This window comes from Drosophila sechellia, chromosome 3R, assembly GCF_004382195.2.
Source record: "Drosophila sechellia strain sech25 chromosome 3R, ASM438219v1, whole genome shotgun sequence".
NCBI lineage: Eukaryota > Metazoa > Arthropoda > Insecta > Diptera > Drosophilidae > Drosophila > Drosophila sechellia.
Genome location: NC_045952.1, coordinates 20,151,929 through 20,170,110, shown reverse-complemented (window position 1 = coordinate 20,170,110; position 18,182 = coordinate 20,151,929). Strand labels below are relative to the sequence as shown.

Below are 18,182 nucleotides of genomic sequence, written 5' to 3'. Positions count from 1 at the left end.
ATGTAAATGCAGCCACGGCCGCTGGCTGCAGCTGCATTTTGCATGCCCCTCCACATCGAAATCCTCGGATCCTAACCCATGCCCCCCTCCATAGCCCCGTTTCAGCTTTGAGTGATTGTCAGGGGTTTATCTTTTGATGGGGCCTGGCTTCTGTTGCCAGAGATACAGTACATGTATCTGTATCTGCGGCGGAGGCTTGTTAATTAAGTTTCAAGCAGGTTTCGTCTGGGCGTTGCTCGAAAGTCAATTTTTAGCACCTATTGACATGCAAAGGACCCGCATGCCACACACCCAAACCGTTCCACAAATTCCGAGGGCTTCAGACACAAGCAGAGATAGTGATGGGAAAAGTACTGATTCTAAGTAGTAGGTAATACAAAATAATCATTTCATAAAATTTATGTTTTCATTATTTATCGAAATATGTGAATTCAAATATAATTACCACACTGAAGTGATAGGAAAACTAAAAAAAAAACTAGCAACTGTATTTCAAGGAACTACCGCACCAATACTTCTCATCACTAGATACAGATACAAATGAAAACTGCAGTTTGGATTTGGGCCCCAGGAAAGCAAATCAATCAATTCAACACGCAAAGTTGTTGCCGATAATTTCTCTATTTTGACTCGACCGAAGACGAGAAGAAGAGGGGCAATAAATAATAACTCAATACAAATCCCAATTACAGGACGATTGCCACCCGCCTTGCCGGAATCGAGGAGCCAGGACCAAGGACCAAGGACGAGGGTAACACAGACCAACCCTCTGAGCATGGGCCAAAGCAGAGCAAAGCAAGGCAAAGCGAATCCTGACCGCCTTCGATTGTCCTTTTTGCCACCCGTACATATATCTGTGTGTGTTCCCTTCATTTGATTCGATCAGCGGGGTTTCGCCTCCATCAACCACAAAAACAACCAAGGCCAAGGACTGACGGCATAGCCAGAAGGTTTCCCATTCCATACCCTCCAGTCGAGTCGATTTCGGGCTTATCCTGCAACCGGCACATAAATCGTCGGGCTGCTCCTGCTTCTCCTTTATTTAAATTTTCATTTAATTTGTTATTTGTTTACATGAAACACACCGATGTGCGACGACAGCGACGGAGGCGACATATGACAACATTCTCAGCCGGTCACAATTGCCATTGTCTGAGTGTAGGACTCGATCGAAGGGAGTGGGGTGAGCGTTTGGGTCAGGACCCCGGCGTGGTGTAGTGGTCAACGTCATCTATTGTGACCACACACCTGGCCGGTGAGCGGAGGAGGATGGGTCAGTCGTGGGCCACTGTTTGGCAACAGTTCCTAATTGCTGCATTCAAATGGTGACTCCATTGTGGAGGAGGGACGTAAATTCCTGGGCGGGAACAGAAGCTTGGCAAATTAATTCCTCGGAGACCGAAAACACATAGGTGGGTTCATCCAGAAACTAGTTTTATTTTTCCAAGAAAATATCTTGGATTTCCATCGTGCTGTATATTATTGATTACTATGAAAATGTACTTCATAAATTATTAACATTCTGATTGACTAGGTTTAAAAACATCAAGCTCATAAACTTCAAGCTCCACTTTCTGAAGAAAACAATGATTTTAACCATAACCAGCATTCTCGCAGCTCCACAGGGCAACAAACTATTTATGCAAATCAGCAGAGAAACCCCATTTTGTGGGCCCCACCCCGGAGCATTTAACGCAGTTTAAGCTCGCCCGAGCAAAGTAGTTCAGTTCAACGGAGGGCAGGCAAACGTGCCACATACCCATAGATGTATTCAAAAATCTTCCCAGCGATAAGCCGGAGACCATAAATACGACATCCGAGCGACGATCTTCGGCGAATTAGCGGCGCGGAGATCGGGCCTGGGGGTATCTGGACAGCATCTCTAACAAATTAAGTGGACAACCATAAATCAAATGGCTGACGACGAATTTCGAATGAAAAATCAATAAGCAGAAAACTCTATTCGCTGCGAGGGAGTGGGGCACCTAAATCAGAAACCGAATTCCGTATTGGAGTTCCAAATCGAATACGGATTCGGAATGGGAATGGGGCTCTGAGATCTGTGGCCAAGCAGCGAGCTGCGTGTTTAACAACAAACAATTAAGATGGCGTCCAATCGATAAGGGCCCTAAAACCAGAGACACAGAAAACGCAGCCAGGAAAGGGTACCAAATCGTCAGCAAACAGTTAACAGAAGTCGTGGCCAATGGGCGCTGATGAAACAAATGGGCCATAATGAAATAATTATGACTGCGCTTGGGCATCGAACATGGCCTATGATAGACCTGCCTTCGTTTCCATCCAAAAACGCATTCAAAACCAGCTCTCTGATTGAGGCTCCAAAACAATGCCAAGCACTTTATCCGCCAACCGATCGAATCGTGGCGACTCGCTCGCTGCCAAAGGATATGCTTGTGTTTTTGCTTATCGACGGCTTGGCATCTGCCAACGCGATGCCAGTTGATGGACTTTGATTGCCGCTTTTGGCCATGCGTGATATTTATTTGTTAGTTGACACAAAACGCTGATTGCTGGACCGGAGCACAGTGGTCGAGATATGGCAGAAATCGAATAAAAAAATTCCGATTATTTGTCTTTTGTTGGGACAACATTAATAGTTTCGTGCAACACCTTTAGCTGAATTCCCATTCAGGCTGCAGTTCCAGTAAATAAGTCTTCCTTTCACCAAGGTGCCCAGTTCATCCTTTTGGCATGTGGCCCGTGCACAATTGAGTGGCCAAGATGAAAAATGAGTCCCGAACCGGGCCAGCGAGTGGAAACATTTTTAATTTCGCCTGCCATTGTGAGCTGAAAAAAGAGAAATACAAAAAATGAGCAGCAAAATTGTAAACATTTTTGCGCGCTAGCATCAAGATAAAACCAATCGGCCAACCGACAACTGGAGGAGCTGAAACCAAGGCAAAAACCAGGCGAGCCACAATGGATTCTCTCCTGAGGACTATTTGGACAGCGAGAAATTAGACACGTGATGGGCGGATGGTCCTCGGAAGCGAGATGGTGGCGACAAAAACCCGGTTGATAACCCAGACAAAAAGAGACTCCACTTTTTGTTTCCTCTCCTCTATTTTTTTGTATGTGTGTGTTTTTGGTCGACAAGATACCCAGAGATTATAGTCAATCAGCTGCTCCTGTGGCTGATTTTTCTGCCGATTCGACCAGATCATTTGAATAGGTGAGAAGCAGAAGCGATCGCAGCGATAAGATTCAGAAGCAGGAAGTTGAGGCCACGAATTATGACTATATATATGGGCAGGCTATAGGGGTCGCACTTCCAGCAATTCTGCGGCATCCAATTAAATTGAATTTCGAAACGATGCTACTGCGATAAATTGAGCAAACATTTTTCGGTGTGTTTGGTTTCCTTTTTACTTTATGGGCATTATGGTTTTGTGCCATAGTCCAGCAAACACCCAACGAATCGAAGACAAACAAGCAGGCCGAGGCGTTCAGGGCAAACACAAGAATCGGAGTCGATTATCTAAATTTGATAAGGCATACGTATGTATGCACTGGAAGCAATAAAGAGCCATAGATCTTATAAAAAAAAAACACTACAAAAATTTTAGCATAACTCCTTAAAATCTGCCTATGATGCACACTTACATTTTTAGCTTAAGGTCATATATGCAACATGTAGACTGTTTCTTTCAGTGCATTCAACAGGACAACCTCTGCGGTTTCGCTTCACTTACTCTACTCCCCCCATCCAAATGAATTTCTAACGTGCTCTACAAGTCTATTTGTGCGTAAACAAATATTTATTGGAACGGTAACACTTGCGAGGGGTTACAACTAGGTGTTAGGTGTTTTCATGTTTTGGTGTTCAGTTTTCGATTCCGAGGGGTTCGGCTGACGACGGACTGAGCCAACTCCGAACTGTCGCCCAATTGACCAATAAAATGTTTGATGATGTGTGGCGCACTGCCAGTCGATTTAAGCGGGCTTACCTGCCACTACCTGGGGCATGCAGCAATTATTTCTGGCTGGTTGGGTGCGAACGTAATTGATTGGCGGTAAGGGGCATTAGTGTACAAGCTATAAGGAGAGATTGGCTTCAGAACTCTCGCTTTTATATATAATAATGTTATAAAGTTTCTTAAGCCCGTATAGATAATCTATTCAAACATAAGTTTCTTTCCAGGCTGCACTCTTCAATTTCGTGGCAAACACAATACCACCAACTTTTTTCCAAATCGTTGGCAGCTTGCGATGACTGGCAGTTTGGTTGCCATTTTGGCCTAACAACTTTGTAATTTTTTGTTTACACGCTTAAATTGTAACGTAATTGCTTTGGGAAGTGACAATTGTCCGGCATCCCTTCTCGGTGTGTAAATATGAGTGGTGTTTGTCAATTGCCCGGCGCTGTGAAAGTGGCCACATGCTCGACCCGAGTTCTTGGCTTAGTCGGCGTGGCCCAGTCCACTCCACAGTCCACACTCCAGCTGGCCCGGCTGCCATGGACATCGCCTTGGGGACCGGGACGTGAACCCACAATAGAGCCCATCGGCAGCGAAACGCACTTGGCCCTGTCAACGCCAGGCAACTGAGGCAGCTAGATGAAAGGCAGATGCTGACGGTCAGATAAACACGGCGACTGCGTCGTAATTCGTGTAATTATATTCTCAATTACCAAAACCCAACTGCCCAGCAGCTTGGAGATGCGGTCGCTGTGATTAGAACAAACGAAAGCGTTTTCTGATTTTCTTTTCAAAAATTATTGAAAGTTTCCTATGAAGTTGTTAGTCCTGCTAGCAGTCAAATATGTAACCTGACTTGAGTATTTCTTTGTTGGGCTTGTTGACGTTTCGACCAGGTTCTGTTTGAAAAACTTGGACAGGAAAGCACCTCAGGATGGTCAGATTAGCGCCTTCCAGCTGAGAAGTCAAAAGCAGGCCAGCAGCACGGGCAAATAAAGCAATGAAAGGCAGATAGCTTCTAAATGCTGCTCATTCCTGCTGCCGAGCAAACAAGCCACAGGGGGCGTGGCAAGGGGCCAAAAGACATATGCAAATGGCCAGAATCATGCTCATCCTCATCCTCGTTCACGTCCTGGGCCAACTTAAGTGGTTCCAGCTCGGCAGCGATGTGATGCCTACTACGATATGATATGATTATGTTAAATGCCCGTTTTGTTTGCTCACTCACTCGCACAGGACGAGTGCGGGGAGTTGGTTGGATAGCTGGATGGTTGCTTGGTTGGTTGGTTGGTTGGTCATTGGGCAGCTGCTACCCGTCGTCGTAGTTGTAGTTGTCGTCGTCGTCATGCTCCCTTAACTGATTCCCCGGCTTTCATGGACAAAAAGGAGCAGCCTCCGTGGGCTTTCGGTTGCATTCAGTTCGGTTTCAAGTTGACGATTTCATAATTCAATTTACAAGATAAGGGCCCACAACCCGGCGACTGAATAACCAGAACCAGATCCCAGATTTCGAATCGGCATCGGAATCAGCCAACCAACAAGCGGCCACCGTTTTTGGGGCGTGTTGTCAAAAGAAGGCAGCGAGTAAAAAGTAAACAAAACATTCACGGCGGAAAAAAATCACATTGAAAAGCCTTTTAATTAATTATGCATCAGCGATTGTGTTTAAATAAAGCGAAACTCAGTCAAATCGGATTCAGAGGTTTTTGTTCGTGTTCGTGTTTGCGGGGGAAAAACGAAGGGCAGATCATCATCATCATCAGCTGCCAGAGACAAACACGCATTACGCATACGCCAGGATGAACCCGTGTAGATGACGCCGATTAGATAATGCAGATAGCACTCCTCTGTCCTCCCCAACTTTACTATTAACTCTACTATTTCGTACTTTGCTTGGGATAATCTCTTTTCATTAACATTCTGAATAATAATAATGATTAAATCAATGCTTAATCCATGCCAACCCAAAATATTTTAAACTAATTTAATAAATATGTGTCAGGTTAATGAAAATACTTTTCTGGTTGTCCACCAGAATGTACTGATCTTTTCGAAATAAGACAAATACTATCAGTTTCAAACTAATAATTTTACTTATAATTGACGGTGAAGGAAATGTGTGTACACTGTTCAAAACTGCATAAATAGATGTATTTTCGCATTTGTGTGTTTAAACTCTTTTGTTCCACTTAAGATTTAATCTATGATCCACCCTGGCAGACCAGAGCATTCCTTCGAATTCACCCTTTACCATTTGCTAAACTTCTTGGTGAGCCATTGGCAATTGTTCATCGGCTGAAAGATCGAGTCCTCAATCAGTGCATTTGTCAATGGGTCGTCAGCCATGTCAGCAGCATGACTTCTGACACGATCGGAGGAGCAGGGCGGGTAGGGTAACCCATATGCCCACATTCGATTTGACGGATGGTCGGTCGGGGGATGGGGCGCAAGCTAGAAGCCATCATAATTTAAACATGAGTGTTGGCTGCCACTGCGCACTGGGCTAACAATGATGCGGCTGTGGCTTATGGTGGGTTTCGTGGCTGGGCTCAGCCACGGTTCTGAAGAGGATTCAGGCTGCGAGGAGCTGCGGTCTGGTCTGGAGGGTCGTCCATTTGGCGGCCTTATCAGCGACAGCGATGGCAGATTAATCGGCCGCGATAAGAATACGAACCCTGGGATGTGGACACGATGACGGGCACGATGACGAGTGCGTATGATCGACCAGAAGAATGGAGTGCTGGCGATGATGATGACGGTAGCATGGCTCCTCACCACTCTGCCCTTCGCAACGGAGTGCCTCTTCCTATGGATGTACAATACCACTATACCACTCGTCTGTATGTTCTTTGTTGTTCGATTCGATTTCTGTTTTATATTCTCATTTTTCGGGGCTATCCCCTACTCCTCTGCGTGGCATTTTTGGCTGGACTCGGGACTTGGGTGAAAAGGTGTGCCTGGGTTATGAGAAATATGCGTGGCGTTGTCGATCGGATCGGCTCGAGGGATCGGGATCGGGATCTGCACTGCCATGGCCCAAAGTGGCTTAGATTAAAGGGTTTAGTTCTCTGTGCCTTGTGTTATTTCATTTTGGGGCGTTATTTGCTCAGCGAGACGTGCGACTGCTTTTGACTCTGGCTTCGGGCTTTATACTCTGCAGGAAGATCGATCTGGACGATCGGTCGGTGCACCTCATTGACCTCTCTTCATCTTCCAGTTCCCTGGCCCCTTAGTCCCTTCTGCATCCCAATCCCCGTCACCTCGGCATTTCTGTTGTTGTGCCCGTTGAACATCTGTCGATCTTGTTTGGCGATAATTTGAATTGAGTTTTCTCTCCAAGTTGGCCAGCCTTCTCACATGTGTAAAAAGTCCAGAGCATTGTGCCAGTTTGGCGAGGAGGCTTCCAAGGGGTAATGCCGGTAGGCGTGTTAATAACAGAGCCCTCATCGTCGTCAAACGAAGGCACACATGTGAAATGACACCAGATCTAGGCGAAGTGCAAAGCTTTCCCACAGCACTCAGAAAAAAATCCAAAACAAGACAGTAGTTCATTCGGGAATCGCCGAATGAAATATCATCAAGTTAATAAGTTTTAGTATTATTTTTAAATAGTTTACCATGATTTAGGCTTAAGCTTGAGTTGCAAGAAACTCTTTTCTGGGTGTACCTGTCCCAGTATTACTTCCCCAGAACGTGTCACCTGAAATGGGGAAGGGAAAAGAGGAGTAAGTGGAGTGGAGTGGAGAGAAGTGATGGTGGAAGCCAAAAGGAGGTTGGGGGAGGAACAGAGTCCCCAGAGCCTTGGCCAATCCGCCGAGCACGTTCAAGTCGTTTTCTCGCAATTAACGCGAAATTCTACGAATTGTTTAATTAGAACTCCAGTTTCAGTTCTCGGTTCTCGGTGTTCAGGTTGCATCCAAAGGTCTGCAAATCCCGCGTTGCCTGCAACCTCTGCACGTTTGTATCTTGTGGTTCTTGCTGCTTTTCCCTCGCTTGTTTGGGGCTGCATAATCTTTTCTGTAAACATGAAACTCGCGCCATTATATCGAGCCAACGTTGAGAATGGAATGGAATGGTATGGTTGAGGTATGGCTATGGGTATGGGTATGGGGCTCAGATCTTGGCCAGAACCTGGCTGCTTTTTACATGTTCGCCTGCTTTGCGCCGTGTGGCAGCGATTTGAAATTTAAAATCTGCGAATTTGAAGCAGTTTATCGAGACTCCTCGTCCTTTCCTTAGGTGTTGTCCCCGATTCGCTTGGCCGATTAAATCATTAAATATTCCGATTGTGTAGCGTTATAATGAAATGTTTTTAGCGCTTGTCTGACTTGGAATTATGCAGGGAATTAAAGGATCTACCACCTCCCCGCCTGGCTGTCTCTTATTTGCCAAGCGAAAACTTCTTTTTATGGGGAACATTTTGGACGGTTGTCCCCGATAAGCAAAGATGTTCCTGGCATTTGGCGTATTCACTGGCTATTGAAAGATAATACTGTAGACATTGAGGCTCCATATTTTCATCAAATAATTGTCCCTTAAATAATAAACTTTAAGGGACAATTATTAGAAGTCTAAAAAGTCTAATCTAATTTCAAATTCAACAGCCCGGCGATCAATCGATAATCTATCTCTTCGCTATTCTAATGCGTCTTCTGCGTAATCGATATGAATACATGTGGCGTGGCGAACAGCTGACTTGTTTCATCTCTAGCAAGAACAGGTACAACTTATATATCAACAGATTGTAAACGCGGCTAGTTTTCAAAAGTGATAGTAGTTGTAGCTGTTATGAAAAGCAGTTATGTACCTAATAATCATCGCCCTGCTTGCAAGTGTGTCCGCTTTTCTTTTTCCAAACTTGGAGGAACAAACTAACCGAGTTCCATATGGACTCCTGCGCAAAGAAGGTACTCCAACTTATGCCCAATCTGCGCACCCTGGAGCTGGAGAACTGCAACAGTCCGGACTTCACCATGAACGACCTGAATCAATTTACTGACCGCAACTGATATTCCCAAACTTCTAATGGGCATGTGGCGACTGCAACGACTGGATCTATCCAAGAATCTCATAGGGAAGTACGCAGCCGCCGGAAGCGACAATACGAGCGAGCTCTTTATACTCCCCAATCTTATGCATATGAACCTATCGGGAAATCGCCTGCCGTTCGATTCGCCAATTCCATGGGAAAGGCTTACTCATTTGGACGCTTCGTAGAATAGAATATATGCTCCCCCAAGGATCGGCATTAACGAAGCTTTCAATCTTGAAAATTTGCACCTGGAGGGAAATTATATTAATTATTTTCAATTCACAACCTGGAAACCTCATCCAAGTCTGAAAGAGGTTGCTCTATACGATAACAAATTCAAGCCTGAGGGCTATAAAAATATTACAAAGTTCTTCAATAAAATTGGAGTAAACGTCTTAGAGAAAACGCACTCCAACAACGCGAGTCCAACTTGTATGCCTTGTATACCAGATGCCAGAGATTTTCCTATTAGTATAAGATCCGACACAAACCAAGAAATCGACATAGATACCAAAGTTAATCCTTTAAGCAACGACACTTATCGAAAATGGAACGTTTGGCATGTACTGATGCTAGTTTCCCTGATTGTTTCCTTGTTCCTCAACTCTTTTCTAATCGTGCAACTCATTCGTTTGAGAGGAAGAAACCAGTTTACGCAATCATCATCGGAACCTGCCGTAATTAATATGCCTTCAAACTATTCTGATGATGTAATTATGCTGTAATATAGTAATTGTACTTAACATGTATATATGAAAACTGTTCCTCAAATAATAATAATGAATCTCTGGGATTTTTACTACAATGCGCATTTAAATAACCCGCTCCTCATTTGGATGTTCCTACAAGCTGAATGATATAAAGCTACTACTACTAACGGTGGGTGGGCGATATCAGTTATAACGAATAATTGAAATACAACAAATTTAAATATTAAGTGTACCGTTGAAGATATGATTTCATTTGAGTATCCGTAAGTATATAGTTGCGCAAGTCGGTTTTACATTTTATTCTCCAGGGCTACAGACATTTTCAACACAAACTTTTCCCAATGGTTTGTAAACGTAGGTCGAAATATGACAGAATGGTGATTCTGAATTGCCTTATAAACTAGCCGAACGGGGCGAGAGCTTTACTTTGTAAAGCAAAGCTCCCATGGGTATTTAAATTGCCCATTATCAGCAGTGAGCAAAGCTCCAACCGCTGGTCCACAAATCCAGATGATAAGAACATGATGCTGTTGCTGCTTCGATCGGGGTGCAGTGCATTATTTGCAGTCGAACAAAGCGCGAGCAAAGTGTTACGGAATAAAATGCATTTGTATATATATATTTTGCTCGGTACTTGCGGCTTAACGGTGAGCGATGCACTTGCCGTGTACGATGCCACCGGACGCTTGAATCTCAGTGCCAGTTGCCCGGATTCCTTCTGCAGCTTAAGTGATCGGCCGGTGGCATACTCCGCGACTCCGGCTCTTGAGCTCCGGGAATTGCACTTGACGAACTGCAGCCGGCAATCGATCACATGGCTGGTTCTGCAACTTACGCCCGGTCTCCGCACCTTGGTCATCCGCAACTGTGCCACATACCACATTAGCAAGGAGAGTCTGAGGCCAGTGGAAAATCTCACCTCGCTGCAGATGCAGGGCACGAGTCTTGGCGTCCTCCGGGATCAGATCTTCAACGCAGTGCCTCGTTTGGAGATCCTGCAGCTAAGTCAGAACTTCATCCACACGGTGCACGTAGCCGCATTCCAGGGCTTATCCAGACTGAGATTACTGGGTCTGGAAGGGAATGCGATAGCTGAAATCCTGGCTAGCACACTTGATCCTCTCGTGGAGCTAGTCCATCTGGACTTGAGCAGGAATGAGTTGACAACTTTGCCACAAGACATCTTTGCTAAAAATAAGAAGCTACAAACCCTTTTACTCAACGGCAACCCATTGAGAACTTTGATGCCAGATGTACTAGGCTCTTTACCCAATCTTCGGCTGCTCGATTTGGGACATGCTGCTGAATTGGAGGTGATGACGCTAGACATTCCCAATGTGGAGAATTTAGTTCTGGAGGGGAGTAGTCTTAGCAGTTTAGTCATCAACGGAGGCTTTATCAAGCTGCAGGCGGGGAACAATGAGCTGAATCATCTGCATGTGGGAAACAAGAGCGCTGTGATTGAGATGGATTTGCATGGTAATTTGCTAAATGGAAATGATACGGCCGCCTTTCTCAGGGGAATGTGGAATCTGCAAAGGCTGGATCTGTCCAAAAACATGATCGAAGCATTGCCACAGCATGGAAGCGGATTGGATGCTTCCGGCTCCCAGGAGCTCTTGCTTTTGCCCAGTTTGAAGTACCTGAATTTGGCCAACAATCGGTTGGTTCACTTGCCTCCGGAGTCGCCAATCCTCTCATCGCGTCTCAGCTATTTGGATTTGTCCCACAATCTGATGCTAACCCTCGATGTCGCGATACTGAGAGGTCTGCCGGTTCTGAAGAGCCTGTACGTGGAGGGCAACCGCCTGAATACCATTAACTACCAGAAGCTCCATGAAGAGCACCAAGATCTCTCAGAGCTGGGGCTTCATGACAACCCCTGGTCACCCGGCTTATACCGCAAGATGTTTCTCTACTTCACCGATCGAGGAGTTCATCTGCAGGAGAGGCCCCAAAACCGTGTCCTGAACAAGAGTAGCCGAGTGGATATTGACTGGCCACCGAATGAAGACCAAGCGGAGGCTCAAAAGCTGGACCCGCTGGGAGTGACTGGCATACACCCCTACTGGACTCTAAGAGATATCCTTGCATTTGTTACGCTCCTGGTGGTGATGCTTATTCTGCTGATGAATCTCTACCACATCCTTGAGGAAGAGGGCTGTCTGCGAAGGTTTCGCCATTGGAGGAGATCTCGTACCCTTGGGCAAAACACTTCAACGTCCAGGCACAGTGGTCGTCGCCTCGACGAGCAGGACTTCGAAGTATGAGCCTGGTCGACACTTTGGCTTACTCCGTTTTTCAAAACAGCAAAGCTCCAGTGAATAGACGTGCGATGCAGCCAAGCTGTTCCGTAAGCCAAATAAGCGCCAATTTGATGTCAATTTAGCGCTAGTCTTTGCTGTTGCTTACCCACTTGTTTGCAGCTATCATCTGCTACCCTGTACTTATCACTTGATGGGTGCGTGCCGAACTTAGATATAATTCGCGAATACAAAAAAAGTGATAGCAATATATTAAAATGTAAATCAATAAATCGCGCTTTTGGTTTCTACACCTACTTGATCGAAAAAGGCTAATCACTAATTATATTTACGTATATGATTTAGTTTACATATACTCTCTTTCCCCAGCGCTGATTAAAATACTGTATTTTTCACTATATTCAAGGGTATGGTCATTGTCGTATCATTTATAAATGTGCTATATATTTTGCATTTGACTTTTTAGCAGCGAAAGGATAGCAACAATTTACAGACCAGAGCTCCGAAAAGGTAGAGATGCGAAGTAATGCACTCAAAGAAAAAATTGACATTGCTTTAAAAATAGTGGGACACACAAATCGCAAACTGGGAGCGTGCTCGTATTATTTAAGTAAGTATTTCTCTCAGTGCAGAGTAGAGCTCACCGGACAAAGCGAACAAGATGCACTTACAAGATTCGGACAAAATACGAATTTAATTCAAAATAATTGCACGGCATGCACAGGAGGACATGTGGAGTGCTCTCTGGCTGTGGGGCTGCTGTTGGCCCAAGACTAGTTAGTACTCCGCCTGGAAGTTGGCCAAGAAGGTAGCGCGGAAGGGGAAGGGGGATGGTAGGAGGGAGTAGAGAGTGGCTAGACCTGGTTGAACATCGAATTTTCCGCCTTCCTTTGCTGGCACTTCTTGCATGTTTGCTTCGAGGCCTTGGATTTGTGGCGTTTGCATTTGCGTAGACCTTGCCACAAGCCTACATACTTACTTTGATTATATGCAGGCACTATAGCCCCGACTTGCCCCGCCCCCCACCAGAAGGATCGGTGCTATCTACATACATATGTACGTATCAACATGTTTCGGGTGGAAATTTTGCCCGTGTTTATGTTTGGGGGTCCTCTCCGCGCTGGCTTTTGATAGGGCATCGCAATTTCTGAGAAATTGTATTTTGATTTATTTATAATGTTGCAGCGACATGCACATGCATCACACAATGGCACCACGTTGTTGTTGCTCTTGTTGTTGTTCCCGCTGTTATTGTTGCATTTTGGGTATTTGTTATTGTTGTTCTTGTTATTACTGGGCATGCGAATCAAATCAGTTTGATTAAATTAGAAATATGCAAATTATGTGCAGCTCATTAATTATGCGCCAGCAGAAGATTTGGTCAAGGCGATAAGGCAGGCAAAGAGGCGGAGAGAGACAGGCAGATGCTGCGCGAGAGAGACAGCGAGATGGGGCAAGAAAGAGAGGGGGCGACAGAGCATCATCGATGAATGCGAGCGAAAACGCGTCACAAATCGCCCGCAAAACGCGCGCAAATCGTTTGGCAATTAAATAACTTCACACCGCGCGCTAAGTGGGCGTGGCAGCAAACGCCCACACACGCCCAAAAATTTCGCATTTGAAATGTAAAGCGCACGCGGCTTTTCTGTGAAAAATATTTCAACGATTTGTAAAAAATCGAAAGGCAATAAATGCATTTTTATCCCTCAATTCTCTCGTTTTCGAAAGGGTGTGAGCCAGGGTATGCTGGAGTCAACCGAATACAATCAACAAATACTCGCAGATGTGTAAAATTATTTATATTGTTACGAATTACAATGGACATAGCTGCTAATAGCTATAAGTCAGTTGACTTTTATTAAAAAACATGTGTCAATTTCATTTTAATGGTCTAAAATTGGATATTTTTGTAAACTGCCTTGCTTTGCTACCCCCTACGGTAGCAACTATTCGATACCTTCCCGAGCCTAGGAACCTACTGATTGCAATTGCCACAAACCATAACGTGGAGGACCCCTGAGAAGGCAATGCGAACCGATTCCCGATTCCGAATCGAGCCAGGCCAATCCTGACCACAACAATTTACCAATCGTTCATGCGTCCCATGGGCCGCCAGATTCTCCCTGCCATTGCGTGTATATCTCCGACCCTCCCCCTCCTCTCTGCACGCCACCGCCCCCTCGACGAGCATGCACCACCCCGCCACCCCCTATCAATGTGCATTCGGAATTCTCCCCCTTTTTTTTCGGGGTGGGCGTTGCCGCGGAGGCTGTGCAAAGTGTAAATTTATGATCATGCGATTTTTATCGAATGTGAATGTGAAAAAGAGTACAACGTTTTTTGCACTTTATAAACAACGGAGGCAGCAGCAGCAACTAAAGGATATAAAAAAATAAAAAGAGAAGGCCAAAAGCGGACTGGGCCGTCGGCCGAACGCATTATTATTAATACTCGCACGCCGTCTGTCATGTTTTGTATTTAGTCAATTTTTATGTGTGGTTTTATTGAGCGTTTTTTAGCACTTTATGCTGCCAAACCGCGGCCACACCCCCACCCTCGTCCGCCCCGTTCTGATTTCGGCTTAGAGCCAGGTTATGGGTTACGGGCTGTGGTCTGTGAATTGGATTGGATTGGATTGGGTCGGATTCGGGCTGGTTCTTCCTCCACACCGATGCCGATGCCGATCCATAAATCATGCGCCTTTTGGGGGTCGGCGTTTATCAAATTTTCGCACACTTGGCTCTCGACCCGACTGCGCCTGGCTGGAAAATGAGATTTTCCAAAAATGGCAAAACGCCTTTTGGCGGCGACACGTCCAAAGACAAAAGTGCAAGGAAAATCTCCAGATGCCACCCGCCGGCGTTTCCCAACCTTTTGAGCCACAGCACGACAATGACACTACGACCTGGCAGTCAGTCTGTCATCCAGCCAACCAGTCAGCCAGTCCACCAGTCATCCGGCCATTCAGTCATCCAGTCATCCAGTCAGTCACTCAGTTAGTCATTCAGCCGGTTAGCCAGCTCACACGTGGCTAACTAGGGGGTGTGGGGCTGGATCGGCGTTAATGCGATTATTTTGTGCACTTTTGGCAGAGTTAATAAAAATTACTTCCAAGCCAGTGAATGGCATACGTCGTGGAGCACTAAAGACACTTTAATGGCGATAGACAATGACGAACCCATACCCCGAATTCAGTCGAAAATGAAACCAAAGCAATAATTTTTCATTTTCCAGCCAACATTAGTGGAATGCTGCACTCAAAAAAAAACACTCATAAATTAGAAAATTTCAGGGATATTTCTTTCGAAACAAGTGAATAAAGACAAACTCATTAACTCGAAATTTGATTATGTGGTTTTTTTGCTAAGATATGAATACGATGCTTCTTGTTTGACTAATTATCAAGAACAACTTAGACACTTAACAGTCATATCGTTTCTCGCAGTGTACGTTTTCATATTTCACACCATGCTTAGGCGCGAATTTGTAGCACTAATCCGGGAAACTGTCGCTGGAGCGCAGTTCCTTCGGTGGCTCATTAACAAGGAGCTGGCCCAACCCACCCCCGGCGCCAAAAACAACGAAATCAGGATCAAGAGCTGGCTGCGTGATGCCGTTAATCGCATTATTTACAGCAAACAGGATCAGCGGCCTGACTCCGCTCAGAAGTCAAACGGCGCAAAACCCTCCCACGGGGATATCCGTGACATATGTAAAGTGTAAGCTCGTCCAAGGACCTGGGAGCAAGGACTGGCGGCAAGGACAAGAGGGTGCTAAAGCGTCCAAAGCGGTAACGCGTGCCGGCGTGCGGTTCGTGTAATGAATATCCGCTTAGCCCTCAGTTAGCCTCGGCCGCAGCTCCTTGGATGCTGCAATTGTAACTGGATTTGGGTGGTGGCAACTGCAGCCCGAAGGACACCACTGGGTGGTGGTGGTGGGTGTGGCCGTTGTGACGGGCGTGTGCGTATGGGAAATTGCCTAACTGACTGCCACAATATGCCCATCCGAGCAGTTTTCCTGCATTTCCCTTGACAGCCCATCGCTGGAAGGGGAGACGCCTTATAAATGAGCAATCAATTCATAGATGGATGGATGGGACAGTGTAAAAAATCAGGGCAGAAAAACGAGGCTTGGAAAAGATGCCAAATATTATAGGTTTTTAATAAGAAATTTGAATCTATCGTATTCAATTAACTATTAGTATTTCTATTTGTTTCTTTTTAGAAAAAAAAACAGTAGACCTTATTGAACCTTAGGGATTTGTGCAACAACTATGTACTCACCGCAAGCATTAAAAGATCATAAATCTCTATCAGATTTCAACTGGCATCATAATTCCCCCTCCTCGCCGGATAAACTTTCATGATTTCCACCCCTAATCCTTGGATGTATTCCCAAGCCTTTGGCAAGGACATGGGCACCGTGAATCACCTACTGTGAGAATGGAGATCATTAAAAAAAAGGTCAAAGGTTACACAGTCATTTCGATCGAGTGCGGAGAACTTTTCACGCGGCTTTTACCGGGAAATGCCATAAAAATAAAGTGTAAGCAGTGAGAAATCTCCGCGGCAGGTAATTAACGCGGGCATAAAACCGATAGAGATGCGGAGAAATGTGGCGGAGAAAGGCCAATCCAGGGGAGTAATTAGCTCCTGCTCCACAGATAAACCGTCTCCATCTCGTCCAGCGATAAGTGGACGCAGTTCTTATGGCCGTTTAAAGCCTTTCCCGTTGATTTTTATTCGATGCTCTCCGGCTGCTCGTTTCGTTGGCCATTAAGTGGACTCCGACTCCAATCGGATCAGGACAAATAATTTTTATGTCTGCTCAATAAAAACGCAAAGAAGCCTCCGATAGCTGCGTTGGAAAAATACTCCGAAAATGCTGAGATTTTCCTCTCAATTTTTTAATGATACCCTCTGCTAATGAACAGGCTAGCAGATAACAATGCAGTGGCTTGCGATCCAGGAGCAGGAGATCCAAGGTTAGGACATGGGGTGGGGACACCACCACTCGCCTTGGCACAGATTAACATATTAAACGAAATCGATAGCGCTGCCGATAAGGATAACGCTGGCAGCTCGGAGGACATTTGCGGCCCCGAAGACGCACGTGATGCGCTAATTTTTAGCCTGATACTTGCCCGCAGGATCTGGAGAGGATGGGGTCTCCACTTAGCCAGAGTATATATGGTACAGGGTTGGCAACGGCGCGTGTGGTCCGCCGGATATGTCAAAAGTGTCGTCGTCGATGGCACGTGACTGGCTTTAAAAAAATATCCAAAGCCCAGGCAGCAGAAACAAAGCACTGCCGGGTGGTCCATTGTCCTGGCCGAAGGAATCCCCGTTTCCCAACGTAACCTGATCTCTGATCCCTGGCGCACAATGAGCCGTAATTTGTTTCTCCAATGAGTAAGTTAGTTAGCCCATAAAGGGGATCAAACGGGGAATTCAGCTGATCCCGCAAACGAAAGCCAATCAGCAATCAAGTGTAATGTGAGCCGACGATTGACAAGACGCGATAAATACCTGCTGAACTAACACTCAAGATCCATCTACAATATTAAGTCCAGCTGCTGACATATCTCAGTTGTAGCATCAGCAATAGTTTACACAACACTTGACCCATTAAGATTGTAAGTAAAGCTTATCAGGTGTCATACTAATTCTGAATAAATTAAAGGAGCTAGTTGTTCATTCGAATATATCAAACAATGTGTTAAAAACACATTGTTCATATTTAATTCTTAATGATATTTTAATCGAATACTATTAGTGCTTAAACTTTCTAATAGGTTATGGGTTGAAAAATTTAGTTGTTTCTTATCGCGTGCAATCCCTAAAGTCCCTTAAGTAGCTTTGAAAATGAGAAATTTGTTTCGCTTATAATAAATATATAATTTGAGTGCAATGCTATAGTGATTAACGATTAATGGCAGCTGCAGGGGCGTATTTGTTTCTTCCTCTCTGGTTGGAGCTTATTTTTTTTTTGTTTTTTTTTCGCCCAGTCTCCAACCAAATGCAAAATATGCAGGGGAAAAAAACAGCGAACCAAAACCATAACAACTGCAATAACAACTGGCAGCTCATAGTGGCCACAAGTGGAGGTTGTTTCTTACTTATTTTTGTTGCCTTCGGTTTTTGCTCTCCAGCAACTGAAGCAAAAAGGCGCAACCTGATTGGATCTCTTCACTTGCAGCGGCCACGGAAGGAGTCGGTTTAAGCCAGCGAAGGAGCCC

The 18,182-nt window shown here is 45.2% G+C and overlaps 2 protein-coding genes across 2 annotated transcripts; both read left to right on the top strand.

Moving 5' to 3' along the window:
• Positions 1–8,649: 8,649 nt before the first annotated feature.
• Positions 8,650–9,779, top strand: LOC116801665. The gene is given in 3 exon segments (XM_032722581.1): positions 8,650–8,804; positions 8,806–8,928; positions 8,930–9,779. Coding segments are annotated over 3 exon segments (954 nt in total). The 5' UTR covers positions 8,650–8,739; the 3' UTR covers positions 9,696–9,779.
• A 468-nt stretch (positions 9,780–10,247) lies between these two features.
• On the top strand, positions 10,248–12,240 carry LOC6607307 (insulin-like growth factor-binding protein complex acid labile subunit). The gene has a single exon (XM_002032050.2). The coding sequence runs from the start codon at positions 10,283–10,285 to the stop codon at positions 11,948–11,950; it is 1,668 nt and encodes a 555-aa protein (XP_002032086.1). The 5' UTR covers positions 10,248–10,282; the 3' UTR covers positions 11,951–12,240.
• Positions 12,241–18,182: the final 5,942 nt, after the last annotated feature.

Excerpts from the sequence above, each read along its gene's own strand:
- LOC6607307 (XM_002032050.2), top strand. The coding sequence starts at position 10,283 with ATGCATTTGTATATATATATTTTGCTCGGTACTTGCGGCTTAACGGTG.